The sequence below is a fragment of the Protopterus annectens genome, chromosome 6.part0 (assembly GCF_019279795.1).
Source record: "Protopterus annectens isolate FY-2018-M chromosome 6.part0, PAN1.0, whole genome shotgun sequence".
In the NCBI taxonomy this organism is placed as follows: Eukaryota; Metazoa; Chordata; order Ceratodontiformes; family Protopteridae; genus Protopterus; species Protopterus annectens.
Window position 1 is genome coordinate 190,207,079 of NC_056737.1, and position 24,978 is coordinate 190,232,056.

Below are 24,978 nucleotides of genomic sequence, written 5' to 3' on the forward strand. Positions count from 1 at the left end.
AATCTAATTACGTTTTTGTTAAAAGAAATTTGCAGAGTATGTTTTGGAATATTATATGACCATCAGGGAACAAGGAGGGTATCCTGTAACAGGTTATAAAATGATGGTTTGTCTTGTTTAGGGAAAGCAGAAATTTTACAAGTTCAGGTTGTGGGTCTCTAAGAATCTGCCTGGAGGTGATATGGCCCTTGACAAATATGGAGATGACATCACAGTTACCATTGGACTTGAAGGCATGACAGGCACAAAACCCATGTATGTGCTGTCAACATTTAAAGTTTCAGTAATTACACACATTTAAAGTTTCAGTAATTACACAAATGCAGGAGAGCCTCAAGATCAGGAAATGCGTTAAGACTACTGGCACTGAGGAAGGCCATCTTAACATGATCCAGTTTAGGTATGACTGTTTGCTAAGCTGGAATGTTCATTAGCCAGACTCTGTCTAAAAAAGGCACTATGGTGGCATCAATGGCTTTACAGTATGTGAAAGCCTTTGAATGAGAGATGTGGGCCATGCTCTGTTACGCAAAATGGACTGCAGCTCCAACTTCTCTGATACTGCAGAAAACCTCAGGTTTTCTCTTCATACATTATCTTCTTGATCTACCATTTCCTGAAAGATTTATTAATTCAATGTCAAAATCTCTGTCATTCTTTCCTTCATTTACATTATGGACTTCATTTACATTATGGACTTCAAGATTAGCAGCTTTTCAGATTGATTACTTAATTCATCTATCTTTCAATCATTTTCATTTGTTTTTATGAAGTCTTCCAAAGTCCTACTTAATTTAACACTTCGGAGGGCATACAGACTATGTTTTCTTTTAGTTTACTGGAAACCATCTCCAGTATTGATGCTGCAATGTAGGTCTGCTTCCTGCTGATTACCCTTGAGATTCTTCTCATCTAGAACTTTTTCTCCTCTTTCTCTGGTTGACTTTGTTTTATTTGCCCCATATTTTTTCTTTGCAGGAATCCAGTGTGCCTGCAGTCTTTTATCCTCCACAGTTCTTCAGTTTTCACACAGGGAGAGCACTAGTTAGTTAGAGTACATCTCAGACAGTCACCCTCTTGGGAATCCAGAAGCAGTTCAGATACTCTTATCCTCTTGGGCAACTTCAATTTAAAATAAGTCATGGAAAAAAATATTTTATTTAGTAATCTAACCCACAAAAAAGGTGAACTTCAAAGTCAACAAAGTAAATGCAAGTATCCACAGAAGATGCATTAGCATCAGACCATTAACTAATCCAGTAAATGTTGGGAAAACATTACACAGCCTTCCCTTTCTATTCTACCTTCTTAAAAAATATGGAGATGGGGCTCCAAACAGCAGTGCCTTGTCTAAAGTAGCGCCAAAGAGTTGCTCCTTCACATGTTCTGGAAGGGCCTGAAGCCTCAGCTAGGCAAGTAGCCTGATGGCGCATACCATCACAGCAGCTCAAAACGCTGCATTTACAGCATCATTCTCACACTTGATAGCATGCCTGCTCACCTGCATGGCAGTGTTCATCTAGGCCATAACATAGCCTACAGCATTTCATATGCCCCCACCCCCCACATCTTTAATCTTTTTGAGTGCTTCTTCCTTATACTTAATCATGTGGGTTAACAGTTTGGGATTCTAAAGGAAAGGGTTGCTGAAGTGCACACATCTTCCTATAGGGGTCAAGATCCAGCTTTTCTGGCCAATGGGAAGAGTGCCCTCCCTGGAAAAAGCCTAGCTCCCTTAGCAGAATCCATTACAGATGAATCTGCTACTGGACTTTTGTAAAGGAACTTACCAGATTTATGGACCCTGTAAAAATGGCCTGGTCTCCTAGGAGCAGACTGAATGGAATTCTGACCCCAAAGATGCAGCTTTAAAGGCATTCCAGCAAGACTTCTGCAACAAGGGAGACAGGTAAAGGTATAGAAGTCTAGGGCAGATTTTCAACATGCCACTCAGAGGCAATGCAATTAAGAGGAAATAATATTATATAATCATCTTTCCCTCTGGCCATCAGTGTAATTCATCTGGTGGTTAGGCCTTGGAAATTTAGCCCCGTGACACCTCATTGTAAAAGAAATAGTGGGTCAGTCCTGGAACATCATAAGGACTAATACTGGACTACAGAATGGCTCCACAGTAATGGCTGGTAACTCTTCTTTCATCAGAGGAACAAACTATGGGAGCTACCACAGTGCACCGTGACAAATCCTGCTACATACCCTATTACTGAAGCCTGGGAACTGGCTTCCAGCTTGGATGTGGCCTTCACCATAACAACAAATCAGAAGCCTGAGATTCTGACAACACCACAAACTAGTTTATTCCATAATGGCGCTTTATCAGAAAGTGCATCATTGTTAGTTATGTCCTTTAAAATAACAGTAGTTTGAGTAAGGGCAGTATAAGTAGGCAGCAAAACTTCCTGCACTAGGGGGTGGCAACTACAGCTGTAAGAGAACAAATCCTGAATAAGATTATGATTCTTTGGCTCAGGTATAAAGACCTTGGGCATTTATCTATATTTAGCAACATTATGGTCCCATGACAGCAACTTCCAAGTTTTTTTTTCCTCCCTCACTTTCCTATGCACCTATTTTTCCTTCTCCACCAAGGTAAAGGTGAATACTCCCTGAACTAAGATAAGCATTTTCAGTGCTCAGTGAAAGACCTGAGGTTTCATCTTAGTAAAGCACAATATTAACATGTTTCAACAACATGACTCTGTGTTACAAAACAAATAGAAACTGCAAGTGGCAGTCTTAGAAGGTAAAAGTCTCCTGCCAGAAAAATGGACAGCAACTTTTTCTTGAAGCATCATACGCCAAAACTGCTAAGAATAATCTGAATAAGTCGTTACAGTTTCTACTAGCAAGCAGAGCACACAGTAAATACTGCCAGCACTCAAAACACTTGTATGATTGTTGACTTCAGTCTCAGTTAGACACCCAGCCAGAAGACTAATGTCTACCTGTAGCTAACTGCCATTCATCTTATCAATATCTGAAGCAATAATCGTTTATAACAAATGTCAACTGTGTCAAACACTATGGGTAGCGGCATATGCTATTTGGGAAACAAATGTGGTTAATTCTGTATTTAAGTAATACACTGGCTCTGACACTATTGATCATACTACTACTGACCAGTGTGGCATACTAAACTTCTGTAAGGTTACAAAGGACTATACCGCCACATTGAGGTGATACCAATCTAGCACATCTGAAATGCAACTGTAAAGTATTTAAAAACAGTGTCTAACTTGCTAACAGATGTAATGGATTTCTTGATTTAATGAACTTAATGATATCTTTGCACAGCCAATGTAGGTGAAAAATCCCAGACTTTACCTTTTTCTGTGGGAAATTACCGGATGGTTTAGTATCTCCTCAGCAGTAGGCCTTCTCTCCGGATCCTGAAATGTAAAAGTTACAATAAGCATTCAAACCTCATTTTCTCTGCTTCTTTTAGCAAAAAGAACATTCGTGCATTCTGACCCAGGCAAAAAAGGTGGTCCCAGTTGAACAACTGCTAAAAGATTATGACAAAACCAGTTGCAACACAAGCATAATGCCTTTCACTTTAACTTGCTTTACTATCATCAATTCTAAATCACTCATAAATATTTGTTATATGCAAGTTAGAGAAAAGGAATAAAACTGCTTCACTAATCGCACACATCTTTGCTCCAAAGGCATCACTGAGGTTTATAATTTTTTCTGATACTTTACACTATTGATGTCTTTCATTATTTCTGGAGTATTTGGATGTACTGGTAGTCTAAATACTAAAATTAAGAAAACACAAGAAAAAGAACATTACTTGCCAATCTGGAGCTAAAACTACAGAGCAAAACCTACACAAATTATTAATAAATACCCAATATTGAGACAGAAACACAATCAGAGAGCAGGTAAGGACCACTTAAGCCCACCATGTTTACCCATTTACTTGTCTATTACTCAAATCACGTCTTCTAGACAACAACACTGTATTCTCAACTACTCTCTCTCTCTCTTTGTCTGCACTTAAAACATACATTACAGAAACTGTCTATGGCTTTGAAGCAGTCTCATTTAAATTACCTCTGCATGTTGCCTTTTCTAACATTCCTCTTTATGAGTCTCTACTTTAAACTCCAAAGCTTCAATTATCATTTTGCAAGCAAGTAGTGACAAAAATATAAGGCTACTTCTACCTAGCAAATTACAATGTGCACTGTTCTCTGGCCTTCAGCTTCTTGTCACCATTCATTTCCCTCCCAGCACTACTAATTTATTACATTTATCATAAATTTTTAATTTATCAGATGTACTACTTTTGGGAACCACTTCTAGCCACAACCTAGAAAGAAAAAAGACCACCACACTAAGTAAATAACAAGTTAGATCAGTTGTGTTAGTGCAATTTACGACTCTGTCCAGATCTAAACGATAGTACTGTGTACAGCAATAGTGCTCAACTAACATCATCATGCTATAATACAGCAAATTATAAATCCACAGTAAAAGTCAACTCATCTAGTGCCCAGTGCCTTTCCCCAATCTGGCTTCTCTTAACTATACGTAGTGGAGCAAAAACAAAAGGTCAGTTCTAATCTGGCTGTTGCTCTTAACTTCAGGAGCAAGCCATGCCTCTTTTCTGCAACCCTTAACTGCAAGTTCAGGAGCACAAAAAAAGTCCTCTCCTTCTTCTTTTAAAACTGTAGCAAACTGTTTGCTACAACTTATATCAGACACAAAGCACTGCAGCTCTTCAGTCATGACCATAAAACAGCATCAAAATTAATTTTTGTGTTAGCATTCAGAATTGCCGGTACAGAAATGAATACCAGTACTGCACTACTGATCATCATCTGCAGATAGTAAGCTCTAACACCTTGCGCTGAGGGCAGCTGACCCCTTCACCCCACCATAGCTATGCCTCTGCATTAATCAAACAGCAGTCAATGTAAAATACGGTAATGTAATTCCTTAGTGCTAGTATACTGTTATACCAAACTTAATAGTGAAAGAAAGGGCAGAGAAAAAAAGTATGAATTTGCTTTTTATTTACTCTACACTACATTATGTTACTTCAGAAGGAAGTCCATTTGACTAAATCAAACAGATACTTCAGCAGGAATTTTGACATGTCAGTTAGTATCTAACATTTCTAGTACATTGTTTGATGTCTGATGCCAAAGAGATGGGGGGGGCAAGGCTATTTTACCAGTGTTGATGTAAAGTGTTTTCTCCCACCTCCTTGTAGCTGACCATCAGCTGCCACCAGCTCCTCATTCATTTGGTTTACCAGAACCACCACAGCCTCCCCGGGTTCAGCTCAAGCCTACATCTGGAAACCGTAAGGACATCGAAGTCGCTGCAGCAGCATCATATTGCTGCTGAACAGTGCATCCTAACTCCCACTACCTCCCCATGGCAGCATCTTGCAAGCTCTGTATTATTACTGTAGCATCGGGTACATGCTCACTTTCATACAAGTGCAACCTCTGACTAAGAGTTATACTCACCTGCAGCACTGTTATACTGCAGGAAGCTTAGGCTGCCTCACACCTGCCAGGATGGGTGATTCAGTGCTGACCAATCTCTTCCACCTCCCTGTTTAGCCCTCCAGAGCCCTTGCTACTAGTTCAATACAGGTCATCTGGGTTGCAATAAGGGCTTTATCCTTCTGCATCACGGGGCCACTTTGTGTTGAGGTAAATGCTTGGTCTACTTAGAAATGTGGCACGGCCATCCAGTGGGGGCTACTACTCCTTCCCATGTAACAACATGCTCCAGTACACCAGACATGAAGGCTACTAAGATGCGACTTTGCAACCTATACACTCTCCTCAGATAGCATTTGTATTCGCCATACCTCCATTCGGGGAAATGTGATATTTTTGCAACCCACACAACCTCCTTCTCCTCCTCTCAGGATAAGCACTCCTATCTTTCCACACCAGCTCGAAAACACACCCAAGCAACTAATCAAACCTGAGTCAACAGGTCATAGTCGGGGCTTATACCTCAATGCCAAGAGAGCTTGGGGGGCCCTTATTGGTATGTAATTTAGTATCTCATTTTTAGTGTACTTTGTAAAGTTTCATGTTGAAAACAGCTACACACAGATGTTAAAACTACTGTTTTCTGTGTTTGCTAAAAGCAGCACTGTGCTACACTTGAGAGGTTGGTTAACCTAATGTTTTTAAAAGCAATTCTAAAGATAGTAATTTTTTGTCTGCTGAACTGGGCAATCTAACTTTTATGAAACCAAGCTCATTGTGCTGTGACTGTTGTAGGATCCATTAGTGGTTTAAATATTTCTTCCACTTCAGTTTTATTTATGTATAGGTTCATACTTTGTGTGGTCAATTTTTTTTTTTTTTATAAAGCTTCACACCAAATACACAATTCAAAAATGTGCCATTCAATTTACAGACATGAATCTACTTCACAGACAATACTTTTGTGCAGCACACACAATAAACCAGCCTCTTACACATGCACATGTAAAGCATTATGGCTTATATGCGATTAGTATGGATACTTAAAAGCAAAAGATGAAGCATGCCTTTGAAAAAAGGGGGCCACATGTGTAGAAAACAAATATATATATATTTGCGACATAAATTGAGTAACAAAAACCTGTAACACATGGGCCAACATTAAACCCTAACAAGCCAGTTCTCTACCTATCTGCCCACCTTAGAAGTTCACTCAGTGCAGCCACAGAAGGCAGCCAGTGAGACACAGAACTAAACTCAGATGAAGATCCACTGTCAGACAAACAGGAACTGAGTTGAGAATGTGAGACACATCTGTAATGCCCATGCCCTGGCCCAGCAATCAAGGAGCCTCAATCCTTACCACTAACACCAGTGAGGGACGTCTCATATAGGAAGAAAGGATAACAAATACACACAGTAAAGTGAAATTCCCTTAAACAGCACACAGAGATCACAGTCGGTCTGTGGCTGGTCGCTCCCTTGCTCTCCAGGTCCCCAATAAGACTCCCCACTGGCACAGCTATAGGGTCCAGATCTCGGCCTAGTGGGCAAGCTAAAACCTCCAGCACCCTTTCTGTCCAACCAGTGCTTCGTGCCCCTGCCCACACACACACACACACACACACACACACACACACACACACACACACACACACACACACACACACACACACTTTAAGAAGAGTTTATATAACCACACAGACACTCCTGGGGAAGGCTGGGACAGGTTCTCCAGCTGTGCCCCCTTTTCCCAGACTATACGGTAGTATCAGCTGCTACCACCCACTAATATTTATCAGCAACTCAAAGGCCCTTAAAAGGGTGTCCAATTATTACTGTGCAATATTATTATCCAATTAGTAGTATAGCCCACAGCTAAAGCTATTGGAGTGGCTTTTGTACAATTTTACCCAAGGCGTGCAAGTACTCTAAAGAGCTTAAATTATCTCTACAAAAACAGCTGCAGTTGAAAAGGTTTAAAAATATTTAATAATAAATAGTCAAAACACAAGACAATACTTTTTACTACAGTTAGTCAAGAGTTCAGAGATCACAGAGAAATACTTAAAATGATTTAGTACAGTTCTGGCATCACAGAAAAACACAGTCTAATCTTTCTAGTTTCTAGCTATTTCTAAGAGAAAACACAAGTCTAAGATAAACTTACATATAGAGGAAGACAGTGATGAGTTGGATGGTCAAGACAAAAATGCTTAATGTTCTCTCATTCTCTCTGTTTTCAAAATCACATTCCTGGTTCACATTACATCATTCTTCACACTTCCCTGGGTTTCCCAGGCTACACTCTTTAATAAGCTCACACCAGGTCAGGAAGCAAAGCCATTAAGGACAGTTATGCATGCAAGTTCTGGCCATTATTCTGGCCTTAAAACAATAGCAAGAATTCTTTCATCTAGACAGGCTGGAGCCAACTTTAAAGATCAGACACAGTCATAAAATGCTTGACTTAGTTTCCTTAAAGCAGAGTGCACTGTTGTTACATATTTGCAGTTCCACATGTAACACTATTTTTGCCATTTAAGACAATAAGCTTGTGGTTTACATTAATATTTACAGATGACAGAATTGTCTCCAAAATTCTATCTGGCTAGGCTGGCAGTCTTCACATCAGAGGGGTGCAAGACAGCCATTATCAGCCTCATCACAAAGAGCAAACACTGTACTGAAGGAGAAAAAAGATGGACAGCACTTCAGGAAACTATCCATCCAGCAAACAAGTACAAAAGGGTAACAAAGGGCTCTGTCATGTTATTAGGCTTAATAAATAACACATATGAGGATCTTAAATAGAATGTATATATGATTGACCAAGACACAGCAAATGAGTTACACTGGATACAATTCTATACATCATGGAAGAATATTAATTTGACTGAAATTATTGAAACCCATCTAATAACTGTATCTGACCATGCTCCTGTGAGGATTAGGATACAAATGCAGGTTAATAAGTACCTTCCTACATAGTTACCGAAAAGTGAACTTAAATTTTAACTTTTACCTAGCCCTTAAGAGCTACTGGAGCAGATAGAAACTATCCCTGATGGGGTAAGCTAGAATTTGGGACAATTTGAAAATTGATTTCAAGAGTAGTGCTGAAATAAGGATGAAGGAAATATTGGAGAAGGGAGATAAATATCTAAAGGGTTGATAAAAGTTAAATTAATGCAGAATAAAATATGTAATCTTTCTGTACAAGAGTTGGAATACCTACAGAATGTGAGTGGAAAGCATTTAGATAATACACACCTCTAGAAAAACTGTTATAAAGAGAGAATATTTTAACAGCAGTCACAGAGCAAGAAAGCATAAAGACTAACACAACAGAAATTAGAAAAGAGCAGAAGTTAAAAGTCAGGGACTCTAAGACAGAAACAACAACTAGATATCCCAAAGAGATAAGGTAAATCTTTCAGAAATTTTATGAACATTTACATAAGGCTGAGGAATAGGGAAGTCAGAATAAGGTGCAATCAGAAATATTTAAAGAAGATTTCGATTTGCCAATGCTGGAGGAACAATAGGCTCAACTGATCATAACCAGGAAAGAAAACAAAGGAATAAAAACTATGATGCATAGTCAATAAACAGGGAAATTTCTGGAAATAGTGATCCTTGAAGGCGAATTGCCGAGGTACCAGATCGCTGGAATAAAGGAAGTAAGATACTGATGAATTACTGGCTGTTTGTGTGTTTTCTTAACGTTCCTACATAAGTCTGGAAGCTGAGAAGTTGAGAAAGCAGAAATTGATAAAGTATTGTAAAGAGTTGTTTAATAATATACTTAAACAGGGAGAAATCCCGTCATTCTGAAAGAAAGCAGTGGTAGCAGTACTGTCGAAAGAGTGTAATGAACTCACAGAAAATACAGTTGTGTACACTTATCATAAATGTAGATGTTCGAGTGTATTCACTGTAGCAGTCATTACATTTGGGTTATCTGTTTGCAGGTAGCCCTCAGTCGGCCATTTTAACAAAGTCTTGGGTCATGCGTTGGTGTCCCTTCTTCCATGACGTCAGGTCGTCAGGAGTATAAAACATGCAGCCGACGCCATTACATCAGTTTTTCTTGCCACAGATGTCAGGTGCCCCCCTAATGGGAAGCAATTAAATATAGAAGTACAAAGACAAACCTCCAACAAAAAAGCAAATACACCAAAAGGGCTTTTAAGCATAGTAAAGGAAAGTAGAGGTATAGCCAAAAGAAGTTAGGGGGCAGGAGGGAGGGAGGATAACCAGGACTGCAACAGTGAATGCACTCGAACATCTACATTTATGGTAAGTGTACACAACTGTACTATGTTCTTCGTGTTTCACTGCTGCCGTCATTACATTTGGGTAGATTCCCACAGCTATGGTTGGGAGGAGGAATTTAGATAGCATTAGGGCCAGCTATAAGGCCCTGCAAGACTGCAGTGGCAAAGGCAGCTCCGGATTTAGAGAAAAATTGGCAAATGATAATGCTTGGTGAAAGTATGTACAGAGCTCCAGATAGCAGCTTCTAGGATGACCCTGGTACGGACGCCTCTGAGAAAGGCTGTAGAGGTGGATGCAGTCCTGGTGGAGTAAGGTCTGATCCCCTGGGAGATAGGTTTTTCATGGTGCTTATAGCAGAAATGAATACAATGGTTTATCCATTTAGAAATGGTTTACTTTGAAATAGCCTTCCCCTCTGCCCCTGCAGCAAATGCCACCAGCAGTTGTTCAGATTTCCTTTGAGGTTTAGTCCTGTCCAAGTAGAATCTACGTTGTCTGTGCACATCTAAGGAATGCAGTATTCATTCCCCTTTATTCTGTGGATTGGGAAAGAAGGTTGGCAAATTAATGGATTGATTAAGAGCCACAATGGATACCAGCTTGGGCATGAAGGAGGGATTGGTTCTGAGGGACACACTGTCCGCATGAAAGATGATGAAAGGCTCCACTGCCATAAGGGCCTGTAATTCAGATACCCTTCTAGCTGAAGTGATTGCTAAAAGGAAAGCTGTTTTCCAAGAAAGAAATTTTAAGTCTGCAGTAGCAGCTGGCTCGAAAGGAGGTAGAGTGAGTTTTTCCAAGACAAAGTTAAGGTCCCAGGCTGGGGTGGTCTCAAATTTTTGGACCCTCTGAGGAACTGCTTGAGCAGTGGATGAGAGAAGAGGGGAGGTCCTGTGTTATAATGAGCTGAAATGGCTGAGGCGTGGATTTTAATGGAGGAAAAAGACAGGCCCTTGTGAAGCATCTCGGTTAAGTATTGTAAAATCTTAGATAAATTGGGTGCTGCTGTGCTCATCCCTTGAGATTGGTTCCAGGCACAGAATCTTTTCCATTTTTCAACATAAGATTTTCTAGTACTAGGCCTCCTTGCCTCTAAAATGATATCCATCACAGGTTTGCTGAGGGATGGTAAAGGAGAGATTAAGTAATTAGCCAGGCTGCAAGGTTCAGTGTTAGAAGCTGAGAGTACAGAACCTGGTTCTCCTGCTGAGACAGCAGGGAAGGGGTCAGAGGCAGGTGCCATGGAGATAACCATGACACACTGCGCAGGAGGGGGTACCAGTGTTGGCGCGTTCAGTCTGGAGCAATCAAAATCATCCTTGGTTTCTCCAGTTTGATTTTTAGTAGTACTTTGGAGAGCAGAGGCAGAGGGGGGAAGGCATAGACTGATAGGTTTTTCCAGCTGAAGGACGGAGCATCCACTTTCCAGGCTTGTTTGTGGGGAGTCCTTGTGCAAAATTTATTTGTCCAATTGGTAGTTCTGGGGAGAGGCAAACAGGTCTACATCTGGGCTCCCCCATTTGCTTGTCAACATGTTGAAAATCCTTGGTTCCAGTTTCCACTCGTGTGGGTCCATGAGGTTTCTGCTTAGTCCATCTGCCAGTGTATTTAATTTTCCTAGCAGGAATTGAGCTTGTAGGTGCACTTGGTAGCTCAAGGTTGTGTTCCACAATGCCATGGCTAGTCTGCAGAGGGGGTATGAATGTGTACACACCTGCTTGTTTATGTACCACATTAACAGTGGTGTTGTCCATCTTTACCATTAGTTGCCCTAGAAGAATATGGTCCTTGAAGGCTGTCAGAGCATTCTGTACAGCTAACATTTCTTTTTGATAGATATACAGGTGCATTTGACTTGGGTTTCATTTGCCCTGAATGCACTTCCCTGCCAGGTGACACCCTCCATGCATAGTCTGATGCGTCTGTTGTTAGGGTCTGGGCTGCAGGGGGTGGTGTGAAAGGTAGTCCCTTGTTTTGGTGGCAGGCCTCTGCCCACCAAAGGAACTCTAGACATAGGCAAGGTATGATGGGAATCACTGTTTCTAGGTCTTGAGAATGTTGACACCATAGGCTTTTTATATACCACTGTAGTTTCCTCATATGCAGTCTTGCATATGGAATTAGAAGAATGCAGGAGGCCATGAACCCCAAGGCTTGCAGTATTTGTCTTGCAGATAGCAGGGTTTTTGTGGCCACTTGTGTGAAGCAGGTTGTCAAATGAATTTGCTTCTCTGGCGTGAGGTAAGCCATCTGGGAAGTTGTATTCAAGCTTTCTCCCAGGAATATAATTTGTTGACAGGGTACCAGGTGTGATTTATTTTTGTTTATGGTGTACCCCAGACAAGTTAGAACTCTTTGTACAAAGGCCAGATGATTCAAAAGTATATCCTGGCTTTCTGCCTGAATTAGGCAATTGTCCAGGTATGGGTATATTTGAATATTTCTTTGCCTACAAAATGAAATAACTGGAGCTAGGCACTTTGTGAATACCCTGGGTGCAGTAGATAAGCCAAAGTGCAGTACAGAGAACTGATAGTGCGTTTAGCCTGCTTTGAAGCCTAGGAATCTTCTGCAAGATTCCCTGATTGGGATGTGCAGGTATGCTTCTTTTAAATCTAGTGTTGCCAACCAGGCATCTTTGCCTAGCATAGGAAGTAACTGGTGAAGAGTCAGCATCTTGAATTTTGGAATCTCCAAAAAGGTGTTTAGAGTAGACAGGTCCAGGATAGGACGCCATGAATTGTCTTTTCTGGGTACCAGGAAATGTCTCGAATAGAAACCTTGTCCCTTTTCCTCTTCTGGTACCAGTCGAATAGCCCCCATGCTTAAGAGAGAAAGTACTTGTTTTTGGGCCTCTGCCCACTGATTTGGGGGGGTAGGTCTGGCCACCCGCTTGGTGTTGGCAACGTGTGGAAGTGAAATCTGTATCCCTGGGACACTATGTTTAAAACCCATTTGTCCTGGGTAATGAGTTCCCAATTCTTTGCATGAAGAGCAATCTTTCTCCCCAAAGGGGCAGTCAGTTGATAAGTGCTTGGAAATTTTAAAAGGAAGTCATTGAGACAGTTTGCCATAGCGGGGAGTCTTATTATTCCCAGATTTGGAAGTGGAGGTCCCCCACTGCTTAGTTCTGTGTGTCCCCTGGGACTGAAACCTGGGGTTTTTGCTGTGTCTGGGTTTGGCGTGAAAAGACCTGGAAGGGGCTGGAAAGGACCAATTCTTAGAGGGCCAGTGCCTACTAAATCTAGGAGGCTGAACTTGTAAAAAATCTTTAACAGTTTGCATAGATTTAGCTTTATCTTCCATCTTTTTAACAACTTCCTCAGCCTTGTTGCCAAACAGGCAGTCCTGATTTAAAGGAGCATCCAACAATTTAGCTTTAACATGATCAGGCAAAGATTGCTCCTTAAGCCAAGCATACCTTCTGAGCACAGACCCAGTTACAGCAGCCCTGCAAGAGGCCTCTAATCAATCAAAACCACAATGCAAAGCATGTTTTCCAACTTGTTCAGCAGAATTCATTAAATCCTGTAATTCTTTATTTTCCACACAGTCAGGAATCAACATCATTTTCTGTTTAAGCAGTCCAATAACATGTTGCTGATACTTTAACATCTGAAACTGGCAGTTTAAAGCCCTAATGGCCAAGGTTGCAGAAGTGTAAACGTTCTTACCCCATCTATCCAGCGCCCTGGAGTCTCTATCAGAAGGGGTAGGATTTTTAGCAGTAGAAGCCTTAATGCTCTTGGGCTCCTGTGAAATAGTCTCTGAATCTGCAATAGGATTTTTAAAAAGGAACTTGTGGGACTCAGGGACCCTGTAGTATCTGTCAGGTTTTCTGGGAGCAGGAGGCAGGGAATCAAGGGCTAAACTAGATTCTGAAAAAGCATCAACAATGTCTAGTGCAGAAGGAATAGCTAAAGGCCTATGCTGAGGTAGGAGAAGGACATCCCTAAGCCTTTTTTCTGAATCAGAAAAATCCTGGTTTTCCCAGTGGAAATGCTCCCATAGAGTATGTAAGGTTTCCCCAAAAGAAAAATCCTCAGGAGGGGAAGCATAGGGAATGCAGTCCTCTGTATCAGAATCTTCATAAGTAGATAAGGGCAAATCCAGATCATCAGAAGAATTAGAAAAAAACAGAAACCTGATCAGAAGATTCATAATCAACTTCAGTCCTAGGCCTCTTAGAAGGGCGGGGGGGGGGGGGGGTTGGCTACCCCTGATTAGAGTTAGATCTTCAGCCATTCTTATCATTTGTTTTTTAGGCATAGAGGCCTGAGCATGTGGCCTGGGCATCGTTTTTTTAGGCATGGATTGATATTTAGGCCTAAGTAAAGAAGGAGGCGTCTGTTTAATATGCAGGTCCGTAGGCCTGAAAACTCCCTCAGAAGCCGGTGCCTGCACAGCGGCTCCGGACCCATCCAAGGTAGAGACATCCGTGGGTTCCATAGTTGATGCATCTCGCGGTATACCGGACTTCAAATGGGTCTCAGTAGAGGCCTGCGAATCAGAAATAGAGGGTATCAGGGGCTGCGAAAGCGCCTCACTGAGTAACGGCGAACTGGCAACTGGCTTAGGATTAGCGTAGTCACCAGTTTTGAACCTTGGTGGCCTGTCTCTTTCTTTATCTTTGCATTTTTTCGGAATCCCGGTAGCCGGATGGCTAACCAACGACATTTCTGGATAATTAAACCGAGAATCAAAATATTTAGAGGTGAAAACATACTGACGACGGATAGTGCGCTGATTAAATCAAGCTAAAAATCGATAGCAACGTATGTCATGGTCAGGGCCTAGGCAAGGAATACAGTACAAATTAAAATCTTTATGAGGTATTTGCTTTCCAAAAGTAATGCAATTATTAACTTTTACTGACATCGGTAAGGAGCAAGAAAAAGTTGAAGACTTCGGTTCTGAAACTTGAAAATGAAAATTTCCGGAGTTGGCCAACTGGCACTTGCGAACTGCTTCTGCTTTGCTTTGGGCACTGCACAGCAAGAAAGACTGATGTAATGGCGTCGGCTGTATGTTTTATATCCCTGACGTCATGGAAGAAGGGACAGCAACCGACGCAGGACCCAAGACTTTGTTAATCAGGCCAACTGAGGGCTGCCTGCAAACAGAAAACCCAAATGCAATGACTGCAACAGTGAAACATGAAGAACTTCTGGTGTTGTATACACCGATTTCTATTTTAAACTGTGATTAAAAAGTAAAAAATACTGGCCCAACAGAATGAAGTAGCAAAAGCAGAATACATTTTTTTTTTATTCTGCTTTTGCTGCTTCATTCCCTTGGGCCAGTATTTTTTACATTTGGTTTCTTGTTATACTGGTACAAGTGGTCTTTTGTGATTAAAAAGTGTTCACTTCTATATTTGCTAAGAGAATAGCAAAAATACTACCAAAATTGACAGACATTCAACAGTGTGGCTTTGTGGAAGGGAACAGACATTTAATAACATTAACAGAACAATGATGCAAATGAAACATGAATATTAAAATACACCATTATTGTTGATCAACTTGGATGCAGAGAAAGCATTTAACATCCAGGGAGAGGCTGTAAGTCTCGTACCAGGTAGGACTCATATCCGCAGCAGGTCTCCAAGGTAAACGGCCTCTGGAATGTTACAATAAAACAGGTACAGGAGGTCAGCAAGCCAGATCTGTAACTTCAGGATAAGGATTGGTTCTAAGGGCTTGGTCGGTCGGGCTCTGGCTTGCAATGGGGCTGGGCATGCAGTGTGGCTGGACAAGGCATCACCCCCTTGCAGGGGGAGTGGCAGTGGCTCTAGACACGAGACGGGCCCTTCCTGTGGATCACCTGGCCATGGAGGGTGCTGGTCCCAACTGCATGATGCATTATCCAGCAGCTAGCAGCTGACTTAGAACTGTTGTGGACTGGGGGAATCAGACTATTTAATTAAAGCAAAGCATCCCAAAGGCCCGAGACGGGTGTTGACACAATGTGATTTCTGCCCAGTGCTCCCAATGTCAAAGTGAAGGAATTCAATGAAGTGTGGGTAAATGGCAGGAATAACTATGACTCTCTTAAGGTACCCAATGCCTGATCTGATTACTGACACGCATGAATGGACAAATGAGACTCCCACTGTCCCTACTTTCTATCTATTGAAACCACAGCCAAGGGAATGGGCTTAGCAGAATCAGTGGGGAAAGAAGACCCTGTTATGCTGGACTCCAGCCTGGCACTGCAGAGAGACATGAGAGGGGAGGGATAAAAGTTAGGAAAGGAACTCCTGATATTTAGAAGGAAGAAGAGAGAAATGCAATAAAGATAATAAGAAATAATCATATTCCAGTTATCACCCAGAAATAGACCTAAGCATGAAGGACCACTTCTGTACTGTTTGGTAGCAAATGAGATCTGGGAAATTATGGGTAATGGGAGGGGCCTAAGCACTGGATCTGAAGCTTGAGAAAGGCCGAAGACAGATCGGAGTCCGATCAGGGGACCAATCCACTGATAAATGAATGAAAGAAACATCAGATTAATAGCTTTCCATCACAATGGCTACTCTGTCCATATTATCATGTATTGTAAACTGCCTTACATATACAGACAAAAAACAAAATGCTTTACATTATTACTAAATGTACAGTGCAAACAGCAATGATGAGGGATCACAGATACGGATAGAAATGAAAATGCAAATCTGACAAAGAAATGATTTCATGGAAGATGGCTCCACAATGATCAACAGATTTTCAGCTCTCCCAGAGTGAAAGCAGAAACTGGAACACAAGGGTCAGTAGCCCTTGTCACTTTTAGTAAATTAAGTTACTGTCTAGTAAGTACACTGCCTGGATGCCAGCAAAGAAGAAACTAAGATAGCCTGAAAGAAAAATTAACTAGAAAAGGTCAAGAGAAAATATTGACTGGGAAGAATCTTGCAGTTGTAGAGTAAAAAGCAGTTCAAGCTCCAGCTTTGGCACAAAACATGGCTTCCAGTAATCTAGAGGAAAAATAAGTCAAATGTGCTCAGAACCAATTAAAATAAATGAAACAATGAAGAAGTATACCAACTCAAATAACAAAACGATGGAAAAAAATGGAAAAAGCTTTAAACGGATGTTCAGATGAACTGATAAAACTGCAAAGATCAGAGGAGGAAATGAAGAAAAAACTGGCTAAGGAGGGGACTGCTCAAAAGATCCTTCAAAGATATTATAATTAGTAGACAGAGCACATGGGGGAAATCTCAGATTCTGTGGTTTACCAGAGAAACTACAAGGAACAGACTATTAATTCTATGAAGGCACAAATAAGCAATTGGTATTCCACAGGAACTGTTAACTGAAAGAGCATGTTTCAAATCTGGCCATGAGAAAGCAGACAAGACCTAAATTATTAAAGATGCAAACTTACCAGCGGAAAGAGTTGATCCTGAAAACTGTGTCAGAAGGGCAAAGTATTAAAATTTGGAGACGGTAGAGTGTTTGTGGGAAATTATTACTCACTGTACACTGGGCAGAAGAGAAATAAATGCATTCCAATAATCAGGGACTCTCAAGGGGCAGGTGTGAGGTTCAAGCTGTTCTATCAAGCTGTCTTCAGACTAATTTTTCCTGAAGGATCAGAATCATTTTGATGCAGAACAGGCAACATGTTTTTGTCAGGCAAACTTTTGTGAGCCATCAACCAGAAGAGGACTCTGCTTCTAATTTTTCTTATAATAAAGTACAAGTAGACTACTTTTCCAGTGTTCCAAAGAAAAATGTTTGAGAGAGAGAGAGAGAAAAGTACAGGAGTTGACAAGAAAAATTGGGAGTACCTTAAAACTGAACTGGAATTTGGAGTTGGGAGATGGAGATGATCACAAAGAAGACCAGCAACATGGAAATTAGTGAATAAATGTGAGACTGCAACGTATTAATCACATTTGTGAAATATGACTAAGTGGAAATTGTGGACTTTTGTTGACTTTATTAAACTTTTTGGGAACTAAAAAGCATTTGCCTCACATGGTATCATTAATGTTTGGAAGGACACTGAGGAGAGAGGAATAAGAAGGAAAAGGCTACCTGTAAGTTAAACAGTTTGGTTCTTAACAGTATTTCTATGAAACTTTTCACAATATAAATTGCATGTTTTATAGTAAAGTATTTTTAGTCCTAGCATTTGATAAAATTACTGAAGTAAACAGATGCCTATTTTTCTTCTCTTTCTTTTTTTGGTTTTGAGAAATGTAGGCATTACAGTGCAAAAAGAAGTGAAGAAAAGCTAGACATGTTTAAGTTAAAAGGCTGTAATCTTGAGTTGTTGAGGTAAGGGATTGGGTGCAAAAGTACACAGATCATAAAAAATGTAGAGCTGACATTTTTTCTTACTTTTACACAGGTGAATGTCTGGATTAAGACCCTTGGCTTAATCTAATAACAAATTTTAAATGTCAACAAGTAAATATGACAACACGGAATATAATGAAGTTTTCCTTTAGCAATAAATGTTTCAGCTTGTCTTTCAGGCTGCAGCAGAGGATTCCTTTTCCCCTACATTTCCATGGAGACAAGATGATAATAGGGAAATAAATGCCAGAACACTGGTTCCTTCAAGGCTAAAAAGTTAAAGTTTTCTGAAAGCATGCAAGTTGTTTTCACATCTATGAAGGGAATGAAGATAAAAAAAAAGGAAGACAGCAATTAGTGTAAGTAGAAGCATAGACAATAACATGCGTCTTAGCATGGACAACTTCAATTTCAGGTTAATTAGCAGCCATCTATTTGAGACAAATGTTCCTATCAGGAGGGTTAAACTTCATTTTTGAAGATGTACAAAGTTGTGTGTGTTTGTATTAACAGGTTCTGGGGTGTTCTACGGGTGTCTGTTTTTTTTTTTTTTTTGTTAGAGGGTTTTTATTACAACAAAAAGTCTTGTAAAATCTGACAACAGTTCAAATGTTGTTAGGAAAAAAATGTATGAAGGATTAAACTTCCAAGGAGAGACACTTGTAAAGAAGTGAGCATGTGAGTTTCATAAATAAAGGATTTCTGGATGGATATTCAGCAGAAAATCAAGGACAAAGGATAATAAAAGTATTTATATTAATTGCTAGAGAAGCTACAATACTGTTGGGGGGGGGGCAGATTTGTGGTAGCAATCGGCTACTGGCAATGGATGAAGATTATGTTGGTATGTATATATTCCACCTAAAACTGTTAAAATGCAGCTTAAAATTTTGGGAGAAATAATTAGCATTTAGCAGGGAATATTAATTATAGGTGGGTACTGGAATTTGATTTGCAACAAGGATGTATCAGGGGGCTAGAAGGGAAAATACAACAAAAGAGGGTAGATTTCCAAAGAAATTTATGAAAATATTTAATATGAAAGACATGAATTCAGCAGTAGGAACTCAAAGAGAATATATGCACTGTACAACAAAACCACAAAAATCATGGACTATAGTGCTCAAAACCTAGTGTGTGGAGTGTGCAATAAACTTTAAAATATATACAGAGGAGGTTCGTGGGCTTTTCCAAGGGCTCTGTTTGTATTTTATGAGAATTTATGTATTATTCCCTAAGATACAATAACTGGGCGAGAATAAACACAATTATATTTCCCAGGAACATGTGCACTTAACTGAGAACTTTAATACATACTGAATAAGTATTTCAGGTCATTCGCCAATAATATAAAAATACAGAGTAATCAAGTAAAGATGGGGGTTACTGGTGCTTCCTCACCTACCAGTTAAAAAGAGAGCAATTTAAGAAATGGATAGTGGAAATTATTCAGGAGTTATTAGGGAAGACAGAAGAATGGATAGTGGAAATTATTCGGGTTTTATTAGGGAAGACAGAAAGTACTCTAGATGTTACAGCTACTGGGTGGATCAAATGAAAGCGGAGATTAAAAACAGGGTCGAAATAAAAGAGAGAGAGAGAGAGATCTGGTTAAGAAGCAAGAATTATTTAGAGGGGCTGTAAAGGTTAAAGTAATACAAAATAAGGGGAATCTCACAGAACAAGAAAAGGCCCAACTGCAGAGTGCTACACAGAAAATTAAGGAGTACCTGGATAATATGCACGGGTTTAGAAAGTATGCTGCTATGCAACTGTTTTTTGATAATAACTCCAGAGCTCAAAAACTTTTGGCACAATGACTTAGGCAAAAGAAAGTAGAAAAAGCTGTTGCCAAACTAAGGGAGCATATAACAAGAAAAACAATCAGAGATCCTGTAAAAGTATGCGAGATATTTCTGAAATTTTATGAACATTTGTATAAAAGCAGAGAACTGGGGAAATCAAGAAAAAGCACAAATAGAAATATTTATGGAAGATTTAAAATATACCAATTTGCTCTCTCACTGATGAGCCCAAAGGCAGAACTTTTTCCATTTACTTTTGTAACTTTTCCTGGTAGAAGGTTTATGCGAAGATACTAGGATTTGTCAGACCGGGGAAGAAATCCTGGAATATCTACCCATCACTGGAATTACAGACACCATGCGGTCAACTAGAGGCCCGAAATATCCAGATGAGCTTGACCTGATGGGCGAGATAGAAGGTCTGGACTGGGATCCAGTGTCCAAGGTAGATGTACTAAATGAGACCAAAAAAAGAGGAACCATACTTGTTGAGACTAGAAGGGAACAATAAGGATTACTCTGCTCTTCAACTGAAATGCTTTCTGAAGAAACTTGGGGAGAAGCATAAAAAAGACTGGAGGGCCAAACATGGACTACAGCATCACTCATGACTGCCCAAGGGCAAATAACCTGCTGCATTTGCTGTTGATGGGAGATGCAAACAGGTTGCAGCAAGGTTGACCCCATTTATGGAAGATCATGTCTGCCACTGATTGGTATTGGTTGAGACCACTTGTGAGGCATGAGGATGGTCCTGCTGAGTTTGTCCACTAGAATGCTGGATTTCCCCAGTATGTGAATCACTACTAGAAAGCTGCTGGATGAGATCACCCATTGCCACACTCTCACTGTTTTTCAACAAAGGGGGTAGGATCTGGTTTTCCCTGTTTGTTGATATACCAGACTACTGACATGTTGTCAGTTTATATTACAATAGTCCCTAGAGGGAGAAAACTCTGAAAAGCCTGCAATGCTTAAAAGCACCGCTCTCATCTCTAGGGCACTGATATGTACCTTGGTCTCTTGTAGGGACCACATGCCTTGAACAGTCCATCCCAAGTAATGACCCCTCCCCAAAACTGGTGTCTGTGGTCAAAGGGGCGCTTGGGGGAGGAAGAATAAATGGATGTCCTTGATAGATCTCCTCAAAGTGGATCTGCCACAGGACAGAATTTCTGCATACTTGAGAGACAATTTTATCAGGTGATTCAAGGGATAACGATGAAAGGACCACTATGGTCCACTGATGAATTCTCATGTTTAAGTGGGCAGTGGAAATCAGAGTTATAGCAGCAACCACTGATCCTAATGCCTTGAGGACCAGTCTTGTTGGAGGCACTGACCTGAAAATAATCTGTTTGATGTGCGTTTGTAGTGTAAGAATTCTGTTCAGAGGCCGGAATGTTAGACAAAAGCATGTGGCTAAGTGAGCCCCTATAAAATATATCACTTAAACTGGTTAAAGATGAGATTTTTATATCTTGATTGTGATTCCCAGTGACAGTGCCAGGTGAAGCAAATAATCTCTGGCTGTTATTAATAGATGCCTGACTGGTGCAGTGAAAAGCCTGTCATCTAGAAAGGGAAGCACTCTGAATCCAAGCAGTCTCAGGTGAGCTGCTACTACTGTCATGCATTTGTTGAACAACTTGGGGGCTGTGGTGAGACCAAAGAGTAGAGCTCTGAACTGATAAAGACTGGCTCCCAGCCAGAAGTGCTGGAAACTTCGAGACCACCTGCTCATTTTAATGTAATAGTACACATCTTGAAGATTGATGGAGTACATCCTGTCATCCTTTTGAAGAAAAGGCAGAATGGGCTGAACCGTGACCATCCAGAATTTGGAATTTTTCACAAACTGGTTCAAACAGTTTAGATCCAAAATTGTTCTCAGGTCCTCTGTCTTTTTTGGCACTAAAAAGAAAGTTGAGTAAATTCTGGATCCTGTTTAGTCTGGTGAGACCTCCTGGATGACTCTTATCTAACAACTTTGAAATTTCTTGAGCTGCTAGCCCCATTTGGTTGGGTGGAACACTGGGGAGAATACTGCTTGGTTTCACTGGAGTCTGTAAAAAGGGAATGAAATGTCATTTTTATTTATTTTACATTTGTTGACCGGGTTTGTCCGACTGAGCTGAAGAGCCTTTTTTCAGTGGAGGCCCGGTGTAAAAAGCTCCAACATATTATACAATTTTTATTATAAATTAGCATTAAACAACAATGTTACAGGATTATTACAAGGCATTAAGTAGCAATACAGTGTTACACAGTGTCAATAATCAGGAGTATAGCAAAGCTCTTTCGAGATGTATAAAAAGAAATATGTCATTAAGATGAATATACTTTTTGGGGTAAGTGGTTACAAAAAAAACAGTTTTATCATAATGCAGTTGCATGAAGGCAAGACAATTACAATAGAATGTTTCTCTGAGACAATTTGCATAATAGGTTTGAAGAAAGCAGAAAGTGTAGTCAGGGAAGATTAGAGAGCTAGTGAGAAGAGTGAATTAAGGGCAGAAAGTAGATTAAGATATGGAAAGTAGGGGATGTTTAAGGAGGGAGTGTGCAGTGGCAGGAGCAGTGACTTTTAAAGTGCTCTTTGGTGTCTGTCAAATTGTTTAGGATGTGTAAGGGTCCTGATTTCTAGTGGGAGCCTACTCCAGGCAATAGTCAGGTGATATCTGTACATGTTACGTCCAAATTTAGACTTTGGTTTGGACATTTGTAGTAGGTCTTGGTTAGAGCTTCGGAGAGGTCTGGAGGGAAAATAAAGGGAGAAGAGAGGGGATAGTGCCGGGTAGTAGGAAGGCCGGTATAGGATAGAATGGATGATCTGGAGCTGAGAGAAGAAGCTGGTGGGGTAATTCAAGTCAGTTTAGGTGTTTTAGAGAGACAGTGATGGGATTTGTAGGTTTGTTGGGCAGCAAATCTAGCTACCTTGTTGTAGGTAGATTCGAGTTTGGTCAGGAGTATTGAGTTAAGATTTGTGAGAATTTAAGAGTTGTACATTAGACTAGCTAGAAGGTAGGTAAGAGAAAGAGTAATCTTGGCTTCACAGGTGAGGAATTTCTTGGTACGGTAAATGAGCCCTAGTTTTGAATGAGTCTTTTTGATACAGATGTGATGGCTAACCAGGAGTCTTGGTGCAAGGAATAACACCCCTGACTGCCTCCAGAGATGGACAGCTGAGCAACCTTTCAGGAACGCTGAAATGATCTATCCAAGAAAGAATCTTGAGACCCTTGGTTCTGTGGACCTCCTCTGCCACATAGATGGCATCTACCATTGTAACTATCTCCCTCGAAGCCTCTGGGGGGAAAATTCCCCATGTGACTCCTGGAAAGGACCTTAATATTTCTTTAACCATATTTTCTTACCACCAGGTTGGTTTCTGGAAAAGGGTCTCTGTGGGGTAGAAAAACAAATCGCAATGGCAGACAAGGTCTTTCCATCCTGTTATGGGAAGAGAGTTTCTTTCACTGCTGGCCCAAACAAGGATGATCCTTCATTGGGAGCATCGTTGAATGACGCCTTGAAAGGTTCTGAGAAATCACACAACAGCATATCCAGGCATGTCTCCTTATGGCTATGCCTGAACTGGCCACCCTTGAGTACCTTCTGCAGCGTGCGATATCAACCTTATGGACGCATTTGTAATCAATTGCAGGGTGGCCACTCACAAAGAAAATAATTTCTGTTCCTCTGCAGACATGAATCCTGGGGCAGAATTACAGAGTTCCTTTATTAAATCCCTCTGCAATCTGGTGAAATGTGCCAGGTAGTTCAGTGACTGGAAGGTAAACTTAGCTGATGGATAAACCTGCTTCCCAAAACTGTCCAAAGCCCTAGATTTCCTGTTAGGGGGATGGACAGTGGAGCTCTGTTCAGATAGCTCTTTTTTGTTGGCTGCTGCAACAACCATGACATCTGCAGGAATCTCTTTTCTAAAATATCGTCTATCAGCTGGGTCACTCAACATTTTATCAGGGCATTTTGGTATAGGCTCCATGAAGTCCAGTTCCTTCCATGCCCTGCAGGAGATAAGATCTACAAGCTCATCCGCAGGGAGGGGAAACCCAAGATGTAAATGGGCCAGACCAAATACACAGATTCCTCCTGGGAAGGGGTTTGGGAAGGCCAGCCTCCTCTTGGTGAAGGATCTCTAAGATGTCTCCAAATGAGATATCCTCAGGTGAAGATCTAGGGGACCTTTCCCCCTCATCGATGTCAGTGTCTTCAGTGATGGATTCCTTTGTGGAAGCCAGATGCCTCCTCTTGCATGTCCTCTTCTGACAGACTTCCTCATCTTCAAAGATGTCGGCACATTGAGTAGCAACTTAATTCCAGCTCTCCCAGTGTGAAAACAGAAACTCATCAGAGAAGGCCAGTAGACTTGTGTTTATGGGTAAATTTCAGTAACTCGCTAGTACATGTACTGCCTGGATGCCAAAAAAAAAAGAAATACAGATAACCTAGAAAAAAATCAGCTATAAAAAGCAAGGAAAAAACACTGACTGGGAAAAGTTCTGCAGCTGCTCAGCAAAAAGCGACACAATCTCCAGCCATGAATTCCAGTAACCTCCAGGAAGGTACAAGATAAAGCCACACAGATCTGGTTAAAATAAACAAAACACTGATGGAGTATATCAATACAAACCACAAAAGCTTGAAAAAAATGAAAAGCTTTAAACAGCTATTCAGATGAGGTGAAAAAGCTGCAAAACTCAGAGGTTGAAATGAAGAAAAGGCTGGCTGAATACGAGACTGCGCAGAAGAGATGTACCATAAAATAATAGAATTAGAGGACAGAGCACATAGGGAAAACATGAGATTTTCAGCTATACCAGAGAAGCTGGAAGCAACAGACTGCATTAATTTTATGAAAGCACAAACAAGCAACTGGACTGGTATTCTACAGCAGGAGTTGTTAGTCGAAAGGGCACTGTGTGTATGCTCCAAACCTGGCTATGAGAAAGCAACCTAGACCTTTAATAGTAAAGATGCAATCCTATCAGCAGAAGACAAAGTACTAAAAGTGGGAGATTGCAGAGTGTTGTGGAGAATGATTACTCATTGTACATCAGTTAGAAAAGG

At 40.7% G+C, this 24,978-nt stretch overlaps 1 protein-coding gene across 1 annotated transcript in view; it reads right to left on the reverse strand.

Moving 5' to 3' along the window:
* The window catches only part of NEK9 (NIMA related kinase 9), a 1,697,515-nt gene that overhangs the window by 1,251,218 nt on the left and 421,319 nt on the right, over nt 1-24,978 (reverse strand). The window contains exon 8 of the mRNA XM_044073912.1: nt 3,346-3,410. Within this exon, the coding sequence (XP_043929847.1) occupies nt 3,346-3,410 (65 nt within the window). The remainder of the gene's footprint in view (nt 1-3,345; nt 3,411-24,978) is intronic.